This window comes from Sceloporus occidentalis, unplaced genomic scaffold, assembly GCF_023333645.1.
Source record: "Sceloporus occidentalis isolate IW3139 unplaced genomic scaffold, rSceOcc1.0.p SCAF_1, whole genome shotgun sequence".
Taxonomy (NCBI): domain Eukaryota; kingdom Metazoa; phylum Chordata; class Lepidosauria; order Squamata; family Phrynosomatidae; genus Sceloporus; species Sceloporus occidentalis.
The window spans coordinates 226199044-226216701 of NW_028316981.1; the positions used below are offsets into that span (position 1 = coordinate 226199044).

Here is a 17658-nt window from a genome sequence, read left to right on the forward strand (position 1 = left end):
TATCCAAATAAAACACGTCAGTATGATCATTCTATTCAACACATTGCTCTTGATATCATGTCCGTAACACAGAAAATCAGCAAGAAAACCAGAGCATTATAAAAACTGACAGAAGGAATTTACATCTGAATGCACATATCAGTATATTGGGGGCAATCAAGAAAATTACGTCTAGCAAGTACATTCAATATTTACTATATAAAATAATAGCAGGACACAGCCATATCTAAATACAAAATCTAAAGTAAACAGCTACTGGGGGTTTTAGTTCTAACTTAAGGCATTAATCAATAAAATATGCATGTTATTAAAGCCTTTTAAGGATACCTGTATATATAAAGAGAACAAACCACATCAATAAAATCAGATTTATTTCTCAAGATTACACATTACTATGTAGTGGGAATAGTCAGGATTTTTCTATCTTTAATATTTGACTACACAAACATTCTGCAATGATGTACAATTTAATGAACTCAAAATAAATAAGCTAATTGCCCCTTTGAACTTTTTACAAATGTAAAACTGGATATTTAATCCAGTTTAAGCATCTAAACCTTGACATGTCTCTCAGCCCTTAGGCAAAGAATCTTTGTATTTGAGAGACTGCACAGAGGTATTCATTTAGATTTACGTCAAGGATAACCAATTCCAAAACTGAAACGTGACTTTTTTGGTAGTTTTCTTGCAATATAGTTTATAGTTAGCTAATAATGCTTCAGTTTAAAAAGCAAACATGCCATCAGCATGTAGTGCTCTTCCCCAAAAGCTACAATAGTCTGAAATATGCATAAACAAAGCAATAAGAAAGGAAACACATAGAAATATCATTTTCAGGAAAATGTCCATACTTGAACTGAAATGCAGCTGGCATAATTATATTTCTACCACTTGGGGGAACCAGACACAATGGATACACAAAGAAAACCTACTTTTCTTGTAGTTCTCGCATCTGTTCTTCTTTTCCTTGGACATCATATTTCAAAGATTTAATGGTTGATGAATGTTTAGTGATTTCATTATTTGCATTCTAGGTTGAATAAAATATTTATTAAAGCCTCAATATTGTGGGTTTAGGATTAACCAAAGTATAACTGATAATGATCTAGTTTCAAGCAAAAAAAATTACTATTTAACAGTTTAGTCTATTTTATTCACCATTAAACAATCATTAGTAGACACTGCAAGTACAAAGGAATGTTTTTGATCATACTCATATTTGGAAGAACTCCCAGTAAAAGCACTTTAACATCTTTTTTAAAATGTTTATAAGTAAATGGGTATTTCTCAGGACCAAACCAAAGATTGCAAGTAATTTGCAAAAGATATAATGAAAGCTGTGGCTGGCCTACAGAAATTTTCTACCAACAGTGCTTCCTTATGGGTTAGGAATGGGGAACAAAAAACGAAGAGACCTACATTTCCTCTCTATTTTTTAATCTACAAAATCTACAACAGGCAAACATTATTTATTAGAATTTGCCCTATTTTTGTCAACTCTTCTATACAGATCTTTAATATTAATGGTAAGGAGCAGACACCATTTCCATCACTTTCTTCTTTGATCCTAAGATATCCTTTTAAAGTTACCCTCTCCAACACTAGCATCTTTAGAATTTTAGTATCATGAACAAGGGTTTGATTTTTACAGAATTTATCTGTTTTGTCTGGACACTATACAGAAAAATAATCTTGTACAGATTCACAAGGAACTGACTCCCCTAAAATTAGGTACTCAGCATTGTAAACTATGAGAGAGGTGAGTATGATTGTCATCAAAAGACATTTATGAGCAATTTAAAATAATCCTGACTGTACGTTTTTAATTACTGAAGTTCAGAGTAGATTATATTCTCCCTCTTCATCAGAGGCCGAAACACAGCAAAAATGAGTTCAGCATAGGTGTGTGTCCCTATTTGCAGGTTCAGCTATTGTATGCACTCAGGGAATTTATACAGTAGGTGTAAAACTGTGAGCAAAGAGATCAGCTAGGCAGTAAACCAAAAGACTTCTGGAATGTTTCCCGCTCATTGCAGGCTTATAACACCCATTAACATTAATGGGAGTTTTGTACATAGTGTTTTTTCCCTCCAGGGAAGAATAGATTCTGATGGATAGATTTAGGTGTAAACTATTGTTTCTAAAATATTGTACCAGTTTTTTTGTATTGTTAACCAACACCTCTCCTCACTTGAAAGGTTTAAAAATAAAATATTGGCTATTCTGCTAATTAGAATTCAGTAAAGCTGAATACCCACAGTACCCTGAAATTTTCACATTTTGCTAAAATATATAGCAGGGACTATAATGACCCTGTTTTATTGTTCACATAATGAAACAAAAATTAAATGCAGGTTCATGGAGAATACAAACACAGTTTGGTAAAGTATGTCAAGCAGTTTAACATCTCACTGCTTCCACCCTTCAAAGACTGAGTCTATATGATCGTAAACACAATCATAATGTAAGGGATAAAGAATAATGCATAGTTTATACTCCTGAGATACAAAAAGAATGTAAGCCATAATTCTTGTGTCACAGTGCACTTCAACAGGAGCATTCTCTGGGAAAGGAAAAGTTTTTTCCAGAACAGAACAGAGAGCTGCAGTCATTTATTATTATTTTTAAGATGCGAAATGTTTTCATGTGGTCAAAGAATGCCTAAGATTCTAGCATTTCTCCACTGACGTGTCACCCAATCCTGAAATATATGAAGTTTATCCTGTAAATAGTTAAAATGATAGATGGCAGCAGAATAATAACTGAAGTTCCTTAGGCTTACTTGTGCAACCTGACCTTCATTAAAGGTGAAGTGTAACACCCTGTTATGGCAGTTTACATACTCCGAGTAAAAGTGGACACTTGTGTTAAAAGTAGGCCTCTGCAAGGAGTTACACAGCAGTGCTTGTTATAACAACAGTAAGTGTGCTTATGTCCAAGGGAAAAGTCACCACTTCCTGTGGAAAACAACACTGCTCTGAAGGGGAAAGGAAATGAAGCAAATCTCTTCCAGCAGTGATTGGGTAAGAGTGTTAAGGAGCAGGAAACCTGGTTCTCAAAACACACTTCTTGTGTGGCTAGACGTTGGAATTTGGAAAGGAGGAAAAAAGATACATTAATATGATACATTCTTGGCTTATTTATACTAAACTTTGTAGGTAAGATTGAGACTTGTGCATACACAATGTGGGATTTGCTGCAGCTTCTCAGTTAGTGTGATGAGTAATTTATAAATTAATTGTGTCATTAATCAAGTACTTATCATTTTTAATTTTCTGTGCCTAAAATGCTTGACAAAATTTGAGTGAGTACAACCACTGGCTTCTCAAAAAGCAAGAAAGTTTTCACTTGTGAGTAGCAGCATATCACTGCATGAAAAGGACTTTTCTTTTGTACTGGTTTTGGAAAGTGTTCCCAGATGGTTCATATTCACCTGCTTGAAAAACAAAACAATCTAGTGAACAAACAATTGATAGTGTATCCAAGTCACATTTTGACTCTAGAAAAGTACTTTGATACTTAATCAGGGTTCTGGAAAAATCTGCTTTAACAAAAACAGGCTGATTATCATAATGCCATGGAAGTTTCATTTGACAGAATGAGATGTTTTTCTATCTGGCACCCTTAATTCCTGTTGATGGCATTGGAAAAAATAATACAGTGTGTCCATGTCATACACGGGTGTGCCTTACGTGGCTTTCAGCATACGCTAAAATGCACCACACCACACCACAGGCACAAGCCCCATTATTTCTAATGGGGCTCCAGCATTCGCAGGATTTTCCTTACGCCGTGGGATCCAGAACGGATCCTCCACGTAAGAGAAGGGCCCATCCTACGAAGAAACTGGTTAAGATACAGCAAGAAAACGTGTACAAGACACACCTCATGGTCTCAAAGAATGAGACTAGGAACACAAAACCTTTATAGTGGCTAGACACTCTCAGATTATTAACAGCATATTGGTCTGAAAGATATTGGATTGGCTCCAGATTTAATTGTGCTCATAGAAGACCCACTGAAATCAATAAGGGTGCTTGCAGACAAAGTCTTTTATCATGCAATCACCCTACCTCATTAATGGTAGCGTGTCCACACAACACTGCCCACACAACACTGTCCAGGGGTGTCCACACAACACTGTCATCCATCTGTAATCCTTCTGTATTTTCCCATTGGATTCTTCCACAAATCATTCATTAAGAAGCAAAAGACAGATTTAGATCTTGCTATCTTAACTGGTAGTGCTAGAAGTCATCTGTCTTTACCATGCTCTACTAATTTCCACTGCGTCTATCACAGGCATGTTTGAGAGTGTTTCCAGATATAGTGCTCCTTTCCTTATTTAGTCACAGAGACCACAAAGTATCTGTGAACTCACACAACCACTTCTCTTCTCATTTTTCACATCTGCACTTTAGTTTCATGGTGGATGTGGAACTGAGATGAAGAAGCTGAGGTACACTAAGGGGTCATTCCCATTATGATTTAAATCAAATTATGAACTGGGTTATATGTCCGTCGTTCCCACTTGAAGTTGGTTTCAATCTGATTCTGATCCGATAGGGTTCCTTAAAAGTGGGGTAAACTCAGAAAACCTGCTCTTATTTGACACTACTTTTCAAGAGGTTCTTTTGAGAAGAACCAAATCACAAGTGTGCTCAACAAGTGGGAATGACCTTCAGATCAGAATCACATCTCACTGGAGAGGAGGGACTATGGCAGAGGAGTTGACAGGGGATGTCACCCATCCAGCCTTTGGCTGCTTGAAATCTGCCTTTTTTGAGCGCTGCCCTTTGTTTACTGGTGCATGTGGTGGCTTTTTAAATTTCCGTTTTTACACTGATCAATTCCTTCTGAATCTGGCCATGATCCTTTCTCCACTGTAAAAGTTTATTTTTTATTTTATTTTAATTTTTTTGCTTTTCTTTTGAAAGGGATCTGTGGGAAGGGGATCTGATGTGTTTGGTTTTTTTAAATTTACTGAATTGGTAATGCTATCTCTTGTCGTCCCGTTGAGGCACCTAATTGAGCAAGGGCTTTCCTATAATGACCCTTGGTGGCAGACCACGAGGCTAAAAAGTGATCGGAAATAGGGAAAGTATTTGGGGAGGGAGGGACGCCACAAAGGATCCTCTCATGTTGCCAAAATTATGCATGGCTATTTAGCTTGATTGGCATTTTAAAAAGTGTAATGGATCAAGTGGCACAAATTCTAGTGGGGACAATAATTGTGTCTGAAACCAATGAGGATTAAAAAGATCCTGTTTTGTAGTGGGAATGACACTTGCATGGAATCGATTAATCAGTCCGATGGGAAAGCAAATTGGGAACCAAGTTAAATAGTAAGTGGGAATGCGGCCTAAGTTACATTGGAAGGCAAAAGAGGGGGGACCCCAGCCAAAAACTCAGCAATAGAGTGTTTCAACTGTGGCTCTGTGCAGGCTCTAGTAAATCCACACATGTGAATAGAATAGAAGGGACCATGAAGCAGTCGCAGCAGAGAAAGAAATGAAGTCATTGCCATCTGAAACCCCTGCAAAATTAATGAATGACACAAGATGATGATGTAACAAAGCCTCATCTATTACTGCTCCATCCTGATCCATCTCAATATTAAGAATTGAAATCAACCAACAGAACAAAGTTTTCTTTCTCCAATCTTGCTACTGAAGTGGCTACCTATGGTATTATAATGCTTACTTACAAGATAGGTAGGTGTATGATGAGATACCCAATATGTCACCTATCATGTGAGCAGTCATACAAGGAAATGCATAATTAACTACAAATTTAAACACAGAACTGTAATGCATGGGTACAGAGCCAGAGACAGTCACAGCAGACTTCTAATTCAAATATTTAGGATAAACTTTGAAGACTACAAATGTAGAATCATAGAATCACAGAATCGTAGAGTTGGAAGAGACCACAAGGGCCATCCAGTCCAACCCCCTGCTATGCAGGAAATCTAAATCAAAGCATCCCTGACAGATGGCCATCCAGCCTCTGCTTAAAGACCTCCAAAGGAGACTCCACTACACTCTGGGGGAGTTTGTTCCACTGTCAAACAGCCCTTACTGTCAGGAAGTTCCTCCTAATGTTGAGGTGGAATCTCTTTTCCTGTAGCTTGCATCCATTGCTCCAGGTCCTAGTCTCTGGAGCAGCAGAGCAGCTCCCTCTCTGGAGGGAGCAAGCTTGCTCCCTCATCAATATGACATCCCTTCAAATATTTAAACAGGGCTATCATATCATTTATTTTCTTTCCTTTATTTATTAGATTGGCATCTTGCCTTTCTGCCAAAGAGGTCAGGTGGCATACATGGTTCTCGTCACATTCATTCTCACAAGGTTGCTGTTGCTGAAAAACAGTGTCGAGAAAAGGCCACCCAGTCTTAGGGCTAAGTGGGGGTTTGAACATGGATCTACCAAGTCCTAACCCAACTATGTTCCTACTGCAATGTCTGATGACTATGTTAACTGGCATTTTGCTTATGGTTTTCCAAAACACTAAAAATTTAACAGGTTTTTCATGATTACATTTCATGTCAAGAGATCCTATGCACTGTTTCTGAACTATCAGATCCCAAGCTTAATTCAAGGTCTATCCTCAGCCTTGCCTTAAAATAGTCTACAATTTGATTAATTAACATGTTAATTTCAATTAAACTGAAATGTAAATTGAAAGTAAAAAAGGGATTATGGAAAAGAAATTATTTTGATAAAATATGGAAAAAAATTATTGAAAATGTACTAAGAAAAGAAGATGGTAAATTACCTCCACAGGAGGAGTTAAAATTTTGGATGGAGTATAAAGACGGGAATGGTTCCAGGGGTGGGGTGCACTGAGGGGTATTTAGGGGGTTTTGTAAAAAAAATGACTAAGATATAAAAGTATATATATGTATGGAAAGTTTTGTTTTGTAAAATCTCAAAAATACTAAATTAAAAAAAATAGTCTACAGTATCATCCACATGATCATCTTTTAACTAAACATATATTTCACACTACAGCCACCTCTCACATATTTTAAGTCTTTCACCAGCATTAGTCCTTCCTTTTCATTTCTCCAGTCTGTGCATTGTATATACATTTTAATATTATCAGTCTTTCCATTACGATCAGTATGCAATTCTATGGGCTACAAGAAATCAAAGATGGGGAGAAACTAAATAATTAACATTTTCAATTCCAGAGGTAGAGCAATGTAGTTTTGAAATTTTCAAAAGTACTGTTAAAGTGTGTTCTGAGTTGGTTTGATTACTTCCCTAAAATTTTAAACAGACTTTCTACATTTGTGTTCCAGTACTGCTGGCAACAGTGGCAGCCAAACAGGCTTTGGCAAAATTGAAATAGGGTCTCTTTCTTCTTGAATAAAACTATGATGTTTAATCATGTTGGATATGAGTGTCAAACTGAAAGAAGATGGTCCTCTTAATCTTGTGATTTCTATACTTTGTATTGATATAGTGCACCTTGTGAATAAAGTACTCTTGCTTCTTAGAATAATTACAACTTGTTCATTTCTTATTTTGTAAAGAGTGGGGTCATATGACTAGTCTTAATACAAACCTGCTGCATAAGTGTCAACAAACTGGATATAATCATAGCCCTGAATCTGATATATTTTCTCAAATCATTGAGCATGTGAAGCATCAGTTCAATACCATTTGACTGAATGTTAAGTTACTTTCGTTAAATTATGGTTGTGTGACTATCATTTAATAGCAAAGTTATTCATCCCTCTAAATGTATTTTATTTTCACACATATATGTGTTTTCCAATGCTTCATACCCTCGTTAGGAAACAAACTGCATATTTTATAACAGTTCCATAATGTGGATTGTCACCTTCAGTTTACACTGCAGCTGCTTTATTTCCAAATCTGCATTCTTCAGTGGAATTGCTGGTGTCGTTCCAGTATGACCAGATGTCACTGGAGACAGGGCCTCTCTCAGTTTGGTAGATTGGGTCAGGTGGTCCAATTTTCCTTGCAAATCTGATTTTTCTCGCTGCAACTCGGTCAGGTTGGACATCAGGGTCTGTTTTCAAAATCAAGTAATAATAGTAACAGTTCTACTCAATATGCAATTGAGACCAGCATGCTGTATAATTTTACAGTTTAATGTTTCAAACTACAGCATATGTACTGTACATTGTCCAAATGGGCTGGCTGAAGTCACTGGTTGCAAAACCAATATGGATACTAAAGAAAGAGATGTGAGACTAGAAACACATGATGATATTTATTTAACAAGGAAAAAAGAAAAAGGGCATTGTAAAGTATGATGTTGCTGTTTTCTCCACCACCACTTGCCATTTCTTGTGCTATATATAGGAAAATACTGAAATTGTGGTCAAAATGCTGATTGAATATAATAGAATACGTTGATAAAAGCGACAAAATGCAATGTTGTGATTTAAATTTGTAGGGCTTGTAGAGGTTAAAGTAAAATACACCATATGCACTGCAGAACCTCTGTTCAGCTGGTCTTTATGTTGTTACTTCCTCTCCTCCTCATGTACACACTATAGCCAGGGAACCACAAATTCCATAACCTTGACCCTAGGGCCAATGCACTTAACTGGTATAAGCCAAGCTGGAGCAGGACAAGATAACAGATGTTAGTTGTTTATTCCACTGGGTAGGTCTTACCACCCCATACTGCAGCCAAAATGCTTCTCATTTAGCTACATAAATGTTAAGTCCAATTAACAGATGAGGCTTGCTAGGGATTTAGTTCAAATGAATAGCTTGCAAACAAACTATTTCAGTCTTGTTGAACTTGATTGACAACAAACCAGGTATATTAATCCTACAGAAATGATGTAGCAGAGTGTGCCTTAAAAGTGTTTGCTATTTGCTTTAATTTTGCTATGTTGCATATTGAAGCATTTATTTAAAAATAAAAATCTGGTAACAGCAAGAGTAACCTTTTAGCAGTCTGTACTCAGCAAAAAGCCACCAAGCTTTTAATGGCATAACAGTCCAGATTCCTTAACAACCCAAAAACAGTACTATTTTAATATTCCAAAGATGCTTATAATATGGTAGTTTAGCATAAGAAACAATTAGACAAAATGGTATTGCAAAATCTCAGAGGAGTAAAAAACTTCCCTTGTGAAGACTCCCAATTAGATACTGCAAAAGATACTAAAGCTAAAAATTGCCAGCTGTGGATTCAGGATATTTTGGACTAAAATAAGGAAATAAGAAACAGTTATATTCTAATGCTAATATTTTAAAACAAACACACAAATTTGAAGGTGTAAGGCAGGAAATAAAAGAAAGGGTTTTGAAAATATTCACAGAACAGAGAAATATAAAAAGGAAAAAGGAAAGGAAAGCACAAGAACCAGAAAAAACATACTGGGGAAAAAAGAAGAAAGCACCCTGAGAGGATGGGGCAGAGTAGGAGGTCATTTGCTTAACATTCCTTCTGTAGAAAAAGCAGCAATGATTCAAAAGTTTGGGCATGTGCATCCATTAGTTTTTTGCTCTTTTCAGCTAGTGACCTCTAACAGACTCGCCAGGTCTCTCAATTTAACTTCTCTTCCTCCACCACACTCACCTTTCTTTTGTCGCTTAAATTATCACAAATATAGCATTTTCTCTAGCTTGCCACAGAACCTAAGCACCTGGAAGGAACACACACACACACACACACACACACACACACACACACACACACACCCCACTTATACAAACACATTGGACTACTTTAAAATAGGACAGTTAGCTGCTACACTTTGGCTAAAACATTCTGAATTCAATCCGAATGAATACTAACAATCAAGTGATATACTTTAAAACTACACAACTGGAGTACTATATTCAGAGGTGCAAAAATGCAGCATATACAAAAGATGGATTGAAACCTGAGCTATGTACAGCTTGCTCTGTATTCAGGAGGGGGTGTAAGTTAAACAGGTAAGTTATAACAGCCTTAATTCACTTTTTAGGTGTTACTGTGTATAATCCTGTTCCTATGTAAGGACAGAGAGGAGAGAAACACCAGCCTCTGATGTCCCCTCCTCTGCCCATATAACATATTATATTGAAAGCTGCTATTCAATTGTAAAATCAAGTTGATAGGTTTGTATTTACATGTGGGACATCCAAGTCTTTGGCATTATACTAGGTCCAAGAGGACCAGCAACTTGCTTACTGCGACTGGATGTCCCTACATATTATATGATTTACCTTACAAGGCTGCAATATTAGTTTTCCATGACCACTGATGAAGACGCATAGTCGAAACGCATTTGGTCTCTGTTTGCTCACTTTGCAATTGTAATGGGCGTACTGTGCTATCCCTTTTAATTTTTTACTGAAAGGTGCAAAGGAATTTATCTGCCATTGTACTGGCATTTTGTATGTCTGACACCTCCTTATGTTCTGTTATACTGTTTGGGATTTGCAGTTTTCAAGCCTAGTACTGACTGGCAACACTAGCCTTGTGTTTTTTAGGGCGTGGCTTACAGGCCAGCGCAAGCCTGTTTGTTTATAGGATTGCATATATTTTATGGTTTTTATTTCCTTTTAACATCCCATTGCAACATATTGTTTTAATAAAATTACTGTGGCCCGTTACAGACAGGCCTTTTAGTACGGAGTCAGTCCGTACTAGGGTTAGGAAGATGCGGTGCTTCTGCACCCCCCTAACCCTAGTACGGACTGAGTCCGTACAAAATGGCGGTGCCCCATCTACATGGGGGCCGCCATGACGACGTCACGACCGCGCCGTCTCTATACAGGGCGGCGCGGACGTGACGTCGTCGCTCTGCGCGAGGGTGCTTAGTGCGCCCTTTGCGCGAAGCAGGAAGGATCTCCATTTCGGAGCTCCTTCCTGGTTTGCGTCGCTGCTTTGCGTCGCTGGGCGCAGCCTTCAGACGGCTGCGCCCAGCAACGCAAGGGAGAAAGGGGCCAAGCGGCCCCTTTCTCCTCCTCCCCACCGCCGCGGGGTGTCCTTGGGGCTTGAAGCCCCAAGGACACCCCTTTCCAGGCTGCGGGGAAGCGGCCTTTTGCCGCTTCCCCGTGGCCTGGAAAGCGGCGGATCGGGGCCTCAGCCGCTGCCGTTCTGGCTGCTGAGGCCCCGATACCCCGGGGAAAGGGGCGGGTACAGGCCGCCACTTTTCGGCAGTCTGTAACGCACCTGTGTTTCCTATTTTCATCCCCCCCCTAGACTTTTTGTCCACACACTTGTTTGTTTTAGTTTAGGGTATCACCTCTCAGTTTTTTCTTGTCCTGATGCATAACCTATACTCAGGGCAAGAGGCTACTGTCAGGACAAAATACAGAGGAATGGAATGGTTGCCAATGGGCAAGGGGCTCAGGCAAGGCTGCATTTTATCACACTATCTGTTTAGATTGTATGCTGAACAGATCATATGTAAAGCAGGTTTAGAATTGGAGGAAGGAGGAAAGAAAATTGGAGGAAAGAACACCGGCAATTTAAGATTCACAAATCATACTGCACTATGATAGGGTTGGAACGACTACTGAAGAAAGTAAAGAAATAAAGCACAAAGGCAAGTTTACAGTTGAACATTACAAAAACAAAAATAATGACCACAGATAATTTACATAACTTTAATGGAAACAAAGACAACATTGAAATATTAAAACTTTTTTCATATCTTGACATATTCTTTAATCAAAATGGAGACTGCAGTCAAGAAATCAGAAGAAGACTAGGGCTTGGAAGGCAGCTATGAAGCAACTAGATCCTGAAGTGTAATGATTAATCACCGACTACTTGAGTAAGGATGGTTCATGCCACCCTATTTCCCATTTCTATGTATGATTGTGAAGCTGGACTATGCAGAAAGCTGATAAGAAGAAAATTAACTCATGTGGGGCTGGAGAAGAGTTCTATGAATATCATAGCCTTCTAAAAAGACAAATAAATGGATCCTAGAGCAAATCAAGTCTGAACTCTCTCTGGGAATAAACTGAGACTGTCATACTTTGGCCGTTATCATGGGAAGGCTAACAGACTAGAAAACAGAGTAATAGTAAGGTAAGGTAGAAGGCGGTAGGAAAAGAGGAAGACTGTGAAGGTCATGCAGACGGGGCAAAAGGAGCAGCCAAAGGCTACTCCTGCCTGATTGCATTGGGACTGTGGTGACCACATGGGTCTCCTTCTGAAGCAGGTTGCTGCTGCAGTCCTGAAACTGGCTGCCACAGGAATACAGCACACAGCATTAATAAAAGATTGGGAAAAGATGTTTGATTTTAACAGGCATTAACCAAATATGCAGACGGGTCTCTCTCTCTCTCTCTCTCTCTCTCTCTGTGTGTGTGTGTGTGTGTGGTGACTTGGGGGCCTTTCCCTGGAGCCCTTGGCGCCTTGTGCGTGGCCCTTTACTCCTAGGGAGTCCCCTCTTGTCACACTTTCCCTTCTAGGATCTCCTAGATCTCCATTCTCACTCCCTGTTGAGCAGAATGAGATCCCTGGAGGTCCTATAGTCTCGCTGCCACCACCCAGTGAATTGTCAATTTTCAAGCACACACTGGGACTTGCTTGAAAGAGAAATCTAGTTTCTGTCTGTACTACCCCAAGAGCAATCAGTAGCCGAGTCTAGGCACATGTACAGGAGCAAGAGAGAGAGACAGCTGATACTTTTAAAAGAAAGGAGTTTATTTTAAAGAAATAGCATAGAATAGAAAAATATCATTCGTGCAGAGCCACTTTGCTATGCAGGTCTAGAAAAGCATAACTGCAAAGAGTTCATTTCACACAAGCCATTGTTGAAAATAACAAAAGGCTTAAACGCATTAAACTAACACGTTCCTAACTACTCACGGAGTGATGGGATTTGTAGTCCTTTTGAAGTCCTGGATGCAGGGAGGGCCCCTTGCCTCTCAACCTGCATTCCCCTGAGTCTGTGTCTCCCAGACTCCCAAGAGACACCATCTGGTTCCCTCCCAGGAGAGGACAAAGGGAGAGACAAAGAACAGCATGGCCGCAAAGGACCTTTTAAAGATTTCCCATAGAAAGTTCTTGAATCTCGCGGTCCTACTCTCTGATTGGTCAATTAGACCTTACATCAGCTATGATGCCACAGCTCATTAGCATGTGATGTCATCTCTCATTAACATGTACCTCCTCCCAGATTAACCCTTTGTAGTTCAGGAGAAGTCCTCAGGTGACTGGAGGACCAGTCATCACAGTGTGTGTGTGTGTGTGTGATGTGCTGTTCTTTTATTCATGGTATGTTTTAAAAACATACATGAAGAGGGAAATCCCAGAAGTTAAAGTGAGGTTCAAGAAAGGAAGAGGCACTAGGGACCACATTGCAAACAAACAGTGGCTAATGGAGCACATCAACAAATTCCAAAAAATAAATAAATAAATAAATAAATCAGCATGTGCTTTATAGATTATAGCAAAGTCTTTGACTGCATAGCTCACAAAAGGCCATGGAATGCCCTTAAAGACATGGGAATGCCAACACATCCCCATCTAACTAGTCAAAAGTGTGTAGGAGAGTGAAATGAATGTGCACTTGCAGAACAATTGTGTGTACTTGAAGAACTACCATGATCTCTGAGAAAGCACAAACACTTGTGCAAAAATGCCTGCTCCAGCACAGTTGCCAAAGAGGCTTCCAACCATACTGTTAGTGAGGAGAGGCTAATATAAAAGGACACCCTGCAGGCGTCTGCAGTTAGGTAGAAGCTTCTTAAAGCCCTGCTGTAGGGTGTGTTTCCACTCTGAAGACCTTTTATTGAATTACGTTCTTGCCTCCCATTTAAATTCTAATACCTTAATTATGGATTCACTCTTGGACAATATAAACACACATACACACTTAAAATCCTCAGTGGATCAGTTTTAAAAATATATCTATGGATAAAGAGTTTGCCTCTTTGTAAAAAAAAAAAGTTTACAGCTGCTAATCCAGTCTGCTGCCAGTCATCTAGAGAGTTTTTGGAATAATACATGCTGTTTACTCTAAATTCAGTCAGCTTGCCCATACATCTGCTGGCTGTTGCTGTTATCTACTGAGCTCATCTGAACAGCAAAGAGGTATACCTTGACTGAACAGAAATCCTCAGCTACCAACACTACTATATTTGAGTACTGATGTGCCCTTCATTTAAACCGATGTTGGTTGGGGCAGGGAAGCATTTCTTTGCCTAGTCTGAGTTATAATAATACTTGTTATTAAGTGTTCATAGTTTCCCCAAAGATACAGGTGAATATGAAGCACAGAATGGAATATTAAAAGTTTGTATTGAGCAAATAGCTTATCGTAAATAAAATGTTTAATTCAAGAGGATACCCTTTTCTTTATTCAGATTCTGTTCTGCTGGGGTGGATTACTTTTCCTATCTCCCCTGAGTCTTTGGAACTGGGAAAGCTATAAATATACAATAGTATTGCTGGAGAGGGAGTTCCAATTCTCTGATTCTAGATTTAAAGCTTGACCTTCCTACAAGTCTCAAGAAAGATAACAAAAGGAACTACCACCCTGATCCCTCAGAGAACATTATCAAAAAACCAAATTCAATGTCCCTATGCTTTTTTGGCCTTAAGCCTTAATGGGGTGTGTTGTGCATTTATCTCTTTTTATTATGTTTCAAGTATTGTTTAAACTGTTTTAATTTTATGCTGTTAATAGAATTGTTTAAAACTTTTATATAATATCTTTGTAACATCCCGATATTAATTAAGAAGATCTATATTTTGTTTTAATTTGTTGTAAGCTGCCTTGGGAGAGCCAGTGTGGTGTAGCGGTTTGTGTATTGGACTATGACTCTGGAGACCACGGTTCGATTCTCAGCTCGACCATGAAACCCACTGGGTGACCTGGGCATGTCACATGCCCTCAGCCTCAGGGGAAGGCAATGGCAAACCTCCTCTGAACAAATCCCATGATAGGGTCGTCATAAGCCAGAAATGACTTGAAGGCACACAACAACAACCTGCCTTGGATCCCATGCTGGAAGAAGGACAGTAAATCAATTTTAAAAAAACGTAACAGCTCAAACAAAAAGATATTCTGCTTCAGAGGGACAGGGAATTCCATAACTAGGGAGCAGTTATGGGTATCACGTTTTGTTCCTATCCCAATGTTTTGATGTATAGATATAATTAGAAGGATTCCCTAAATGCCTCTTAGAGAGTGCAAAGACAATTGAAGAGACAGTCTCCGAAAGTGGGCCTAAGAGTTGGGGGGACTAAGGGGGGGGAAATTTGACCCTGGGTTGGAATGCTCATTCATATTTCTCAGTTTGCTTTGCAGCTCTGGCCTCCCTGAAACTTTTTCAAATTACACTTTTCTGATCATAAATAAAAAGATGAATTGCCTCTCCTTAAACCAAATGTAGTTACAATTCCTTTTAGGTACATCACAAGGGCCCCAACACACATTCTCTCTCCTCCCCCCCATATATATATATATATATATATATATATATATATATATATATATGAAGCCAATTTCTAGCTCATTCCAATTGTTTGGATTTATCTTAATTTAGGGCCATTGGGTGGGGGGGGGGGGAGATCCCAGGGGGTTCCCAAAAATTGGCCTACAGATTCACTGAACATGGCCATCCCTTTATTGTAGTGTGCCTTCAAGTCATTTCCGAGTTATGGTGTTCCAAAAGAAAATCTATCACAGGGTTTTCTTGGCAAGATTTGTTCAGATGGGGTTTGCCTTTGCCTTCCTCCCAGCCACCCAGTAGGTTTCCATGGTCAAGCAGGGATTTGAACCTTGGTCTTTAAAATTGTAGTCCAACACTCAAACCGCTACACCATGATGGCCACTCCTGCTTTACAGTAATAAAACATTTATCAACACACTGAAGATAATGCTTTGAAAGGAAGGACACTACAGCTAGCTCATTACGCTACTAAAACATCAAAACTCTCTACCTGAAATTGTAACTCTTGGCATTATGTGCCAGAAATCACTAGGCTCTTCCAAGTTAGAACTGTTTATTATGAAATACCTATCAACATCAGAGCATGTCTCAAAGCTGATAGCAAAATGTAATTTCCCCAGCTATTGGATTTTCCTCCAGAGATGCTTACAGACCTTTCCAGCTGCACTTCTACCATCAGCCAACATTAGCTAACATCACTGTTTGGATAGCTGGTGTGGATAGCGAATGGAAATATAAATAGGACTGAAATTTTGAAAGTAGCTTTGCTAGGGACAGTGACATATGACATGGGTGAAAATGGTTACTACCACAACAGACTGAATCAGTTATTTCACAACTTTTAGTGTCCATTTGCAAAATTGTAGCATTATGTGGGGCTAAGGTAATTATCTGCTATATATACAGATGTGTGGATTATATATAATATTTGGCATAAACCAAATACCTTCCCAATTTGGAAAACAGAGACAGGTGTGTCAGGTCACTCTTGCCAGCAAATGATTTCAGATAAGAAGATATGAAATCAGTAACTCAGATATTGAAATCTGAATTTTTATTCAGGAATTTTTATTGTTAAGGAATATAGTCTTATTTCTTCTGGTACACAATGGACAATTTAGAAGACAGGCAGAAGAAACAGAAAAAGAAAAACCTAAAAGGTAGAATTTCCTTAGTGGCTCAGTTTAGTAAAAGCTGCCAAGGTGACACATTTTAAACTATTTCCAGATACTTGCTAGAGGAGAATAGTCAGACAAACCAAGGTAAACCAAAGGACTTTTTAACGAGTACTTTAGATAGTTGCTAGACTTCTTCTGCCTTTAGAGACCATTAAGTACCCTTTGGTTAATTGGCGAGTGGTATATTAATCTTTTATTCCAGCAGCACTATTTTAACATCCCTTGCACTCTGTCAAAGTAGTAGCTGAATGACAAAATAATATTGCACATGAATAATAAGCAGAAAAGTTAAATTAACATTTCATATTTCATATGCCATACCTGTATGTCAGAAGGAGAAAAAGTTTATTTTCAAGTCCCTGACATTCAACTCTTTTTTTAAAAAAGCAATCCAGTGTTGACACTTCAAGTTGAATCTTCCTAATTACCGCTAATTGCCTATCAAGACTTGGTTCCCCTTGAAGTTCAGTTGTCTAGTATAAATGAACAGTGCTTCGGCACATGCAGCACAGACAGCCATGACACTTGAGGTGTGCTACATTATTATGAGGTCATACTAAATATGGTTAGCAATTAACAAAGCAGCTTTTAAAGATGCTTAAAAGGACTGAAAATGCCAATCTCTAATGAAGTGTTTAAACTACATCCCAACAGAGCAATAGATAGGTTCTTGTGGATAACAAATAATGCTTTAAAAATATTCTCCCTTTTATAATTTTTTCTCTTCTAATGTGATGCTAGAGCAGTTTTAGTTCAAAAGGCCATACTAAGATCAGTTATCACTGAAGATTTTGCAAACTGCTACCTTATGCACTGAAATATTTCCAGTTATAATAAACAGAGATATACCTAGCCTTCTATATCATGGGATTAACTAATATAGCCTCTGTTTCAGGACATTAAAAAGAAAAGAGTATATAGGAATGGTACATTGGGGCTTTATTCTTCCGATTGCACTTTGCTTCCTATGTTCCATTTCTGAGGCTATAAAAAAAACAACACACAACTGCTGCATATCCTGCCACTCTTCCAGCTCAGGTGGGGTAGTAACACTTTCTCTCTCTTCCTGGTTTATCCA

General features: G+C 38.6%; 1 protein-coding gene across 2 annotated transcripts in view; it reads right to left on the reverse strand.

Annotated features, from left to right (window-relative positions):
• CNTLN (centlein) overlaps positions 1-17658 on the reverse strand; it is a 239596-nt gene that overhangs the window by 45581 nt on the left and 176357 nt on the right. For both annotated transcript variants that reach the window (XM_089489430.1, XM_089489423.1), the window contains exons 19-20: positions 7853-8044; positions 933-1030 (exon numbers count right to left, since the gene is read on the reverse strand). In XM_089489430.1, the coding sequence (XP_089345556.1) occupies positions 933-1030; positions 7853-8044 (290 nt within the window). The remainder of the gene's footprint in view (positions 1-932; positions 1031-7852; positions 8045-17658) is intronic.